Genomic DNA, 2,500 nt, shown 5'->3' on the forward strand with positions numbered 1-2,500 from the left:
AGATGGCCGACCGGCGGCAGTGAAGCCAGCCAGGCTGATCAGTCTCCCCGAGGTCCAAAAAGTTCCTCAGAACACACCGAAGAGACGCCGACTTCACCGTGTAAAGGCGCTGACTCACCGAGCTGATAACCGGCCGTCTGGCAGTCTGGGAGGTCGCTGACTCCAGTCTGGGAGGTGTGCTCCGTGCCGACGCCCGTCTGAGGGGCCGTCGGCCTTCATTTTGGCTGATTTGACATGTATAATCGGGGGGGCGGGCACTGCTGGCAGTCAGACTCAATGAGCCATCTGATTGGTGGAGAGCTAACCAGGAAACGGGGAGCAGGATGAGCGTGACTAGAGTCTAGAGCTGCAACGATGAATCGATTAATCGATTAGTTGTCAACTATTAAATTAATTGCCAACTATTTTGATAATCGATCAAATCAGATTTCTCTGATTCCAGCTTGTTAAATGTGAAGATCTTCTAGTATCTTCTCTCCTCTGGGACAGTTAACTGAAGATCTTCTAGTGTCTTCTCTCCTCTGGGACAGTTAACTGAAGATCTTCTAGTGTCTTCTCTCCTCTGACAGTTAACTGAAGATCTTCTAGTATCTTCTCTCCTCTGGGACAGTTAACTGAAGATCTTCTAGTGTCTTCTCTCCTCTGGGACAGTTAACTGAAGATCTTCTAGTGTCTTCTCTCCTCTGGGACCCAAAAAGTCCCATCTATATCTTAGCAGAAAGATGAAAAATGTTGCGTTTACTTCACACAAGAGCAGCCGTTTTCCCCTGTTGCCATGGGAACGTTATGAAGTGACGTAATTACGTAACGTGAACATCATCGAAAAGCTGCAAACCCCGCGATGAAGCCACGATGAAACCACAGTTTTAAAAAGTTCCCGCAATTTCATCGCATAAAATTGCATAAATATCCCGCATATTCCACCATATTTTTTAAGAAAACGTGACGCATAATCAAGGATTTTAGCCCAAAACTATCACAAATAACTCCGTATTGTTCTGGAAGGACTGTGTTACGTCTGGTCTCTTCGGTGTTCTGAGGAACCTTCTGGACCAACTCGGGGAGACTGATCAGCCCAGCTGGCTTTACTGCCGACGGCCGGCCGTCTGGTCGGTGGGTCTGGACCGTAATACGTCTCCATAGCAGCAGGCGGCGCTAATCTGGATTGTTGCCCAAAAATGAAAACCGGCAGCTGATTGGACGAACGCGTCACGTGGGTCTGGCTGCTCCCCGACCATAACGGCGGCTCGTTCAGAATATGATCTCATATTGGACTAAAATAGACGGTCAGCTCGGTGAGTCAGGACATAACAGAGGTCTGGTGAGATGTATAGACCATGTGACAGTGAATACACGGTGTACTTGTACTGCGTTGGGGGGGTAAGGAGCCAGCGGGAGCAGAGTGTCTGACAGCGTTACAGGAAGAGAACTACAGCTGGACTTACTTCTCATAGATGAACTCATCGTCGGTGCAGAAGTAGTGAGTGTTGGCCGTACTTTTAGGTTTACTCCGTAACGTGGCAAAGTACAAACGCTCTGTCAGAGAAATACACACACACACACACACACACACACACACACAGAGACATACACACACACAGACACACACACACACACAGAGACACACACACACACACACACACAGAGACACACACACACACACACACACACACACAGAGACATACACACACACAGAGACACACACACACACACACACAGACACAGAGCCACACACGCACGCACACACACACACACACACACACACAGAGACACACACACACAGAGACATACACACACACACACACACACAGAGACACACACACACACACACACACACAGAGACACACACACACAGAGACACACACACACACAGACACACACACAGAGACATACACACACACACACAGAGACATACATACACACACACACACACACACACACAGAGACACACACACACACACACACACACACACACACACAGAGACACACACAGCCCCAGAGATTGTCCAGTTAACTGATGTCAGTGATGTGTGAGGATGATGGAGGAAAGTTAAACTAACTTCAGCTCTCAGACTAATACTAATAATACTACTACTAATACTACTACTAATAATAATAAACTCAATATTTCAGTATTTGTTCCTTTAAAACGGTGTATTAAAATATCTGTAACATTTAATACACATTAGTATATTTTAGTATTTAGTTTAAGTATCTCTTTAATAAGCTGTATATTTAAGTATTTCTACCTTTAATAAGCTGCGCGGCTCCCAGCGTCTCGGAGTCTTCAGTCACCCCGAACAGAGCGGACAGAACCGGGGAGTGTCTCACTCCTTCCATCGTCAGGGCCCCGTCTAATCCCCGGGCTCTCTATGGCTCCGTCTCTCTACGGCTCCGTCTAATCCCCGGGCTCTCTACGGCTCCGTCTAATCCCCGGCCTCACTACGGCTCCGTCTAATCCCAGGCCTCACTATGGCTCCGTCTAATCCCAGGCCTCACT

General features: G+C 47.7%; 1 protein-coding gene across 2 annotated transcripts in view; it reads right to left on the minus strand.

Moving 5' to 3' along the window:
- The window catches only part of cdc14ab (cell division cycle 14Ab), a 28,965-nt gene that overhangs the window by 26,039 nt on the left and 426 nt on the right, over positions 1-2,500 (minus strand). Inside the window, exons 1-3 of one of the 2 annotated variants that reach the window (XM_031312023.2) lie at positions 2,422-2,500; positions 2,250-2,349; positions 1,446-1,536 (exon numbers count right to left, since the gene is read on the minus strand). The exon at positions 2,422-2,500 is cut by the window's right edge and continues 426 nt beyond it. In XM_031312023.2, coding sequence (XP_031167883.1) covers positions 1,446-1,536; positions 2,250-2,340 — 182 coding nt within the window. In that variant the 5' untranslated portion in view covers positions 2,341-2,349; positions 2,422-2,500. Of the gene's footprint in view, positions 1-1,445; positions 1,537-2,249; positions 2,350-2,393 lie in introns of both variants that reach the window. The other variant, XM_036007244.1, reaches the window with a different exon arrangement.

The sequence above is a fragment of the Sander lucioperca genome, chromosome 11 (assembly GCF_008315115.2).
Source record: "Sander lucioperca isolate FBNREF2018 chromosome 11, SLUC_FBN_1.2, whole genome shotgun sequence".
Taxonomy (NCBI): Eukaryota; Metazoa; Chordata; class Actinopteri; order Perciformes; family Percidae; genus Sander; species Sander lucioperca.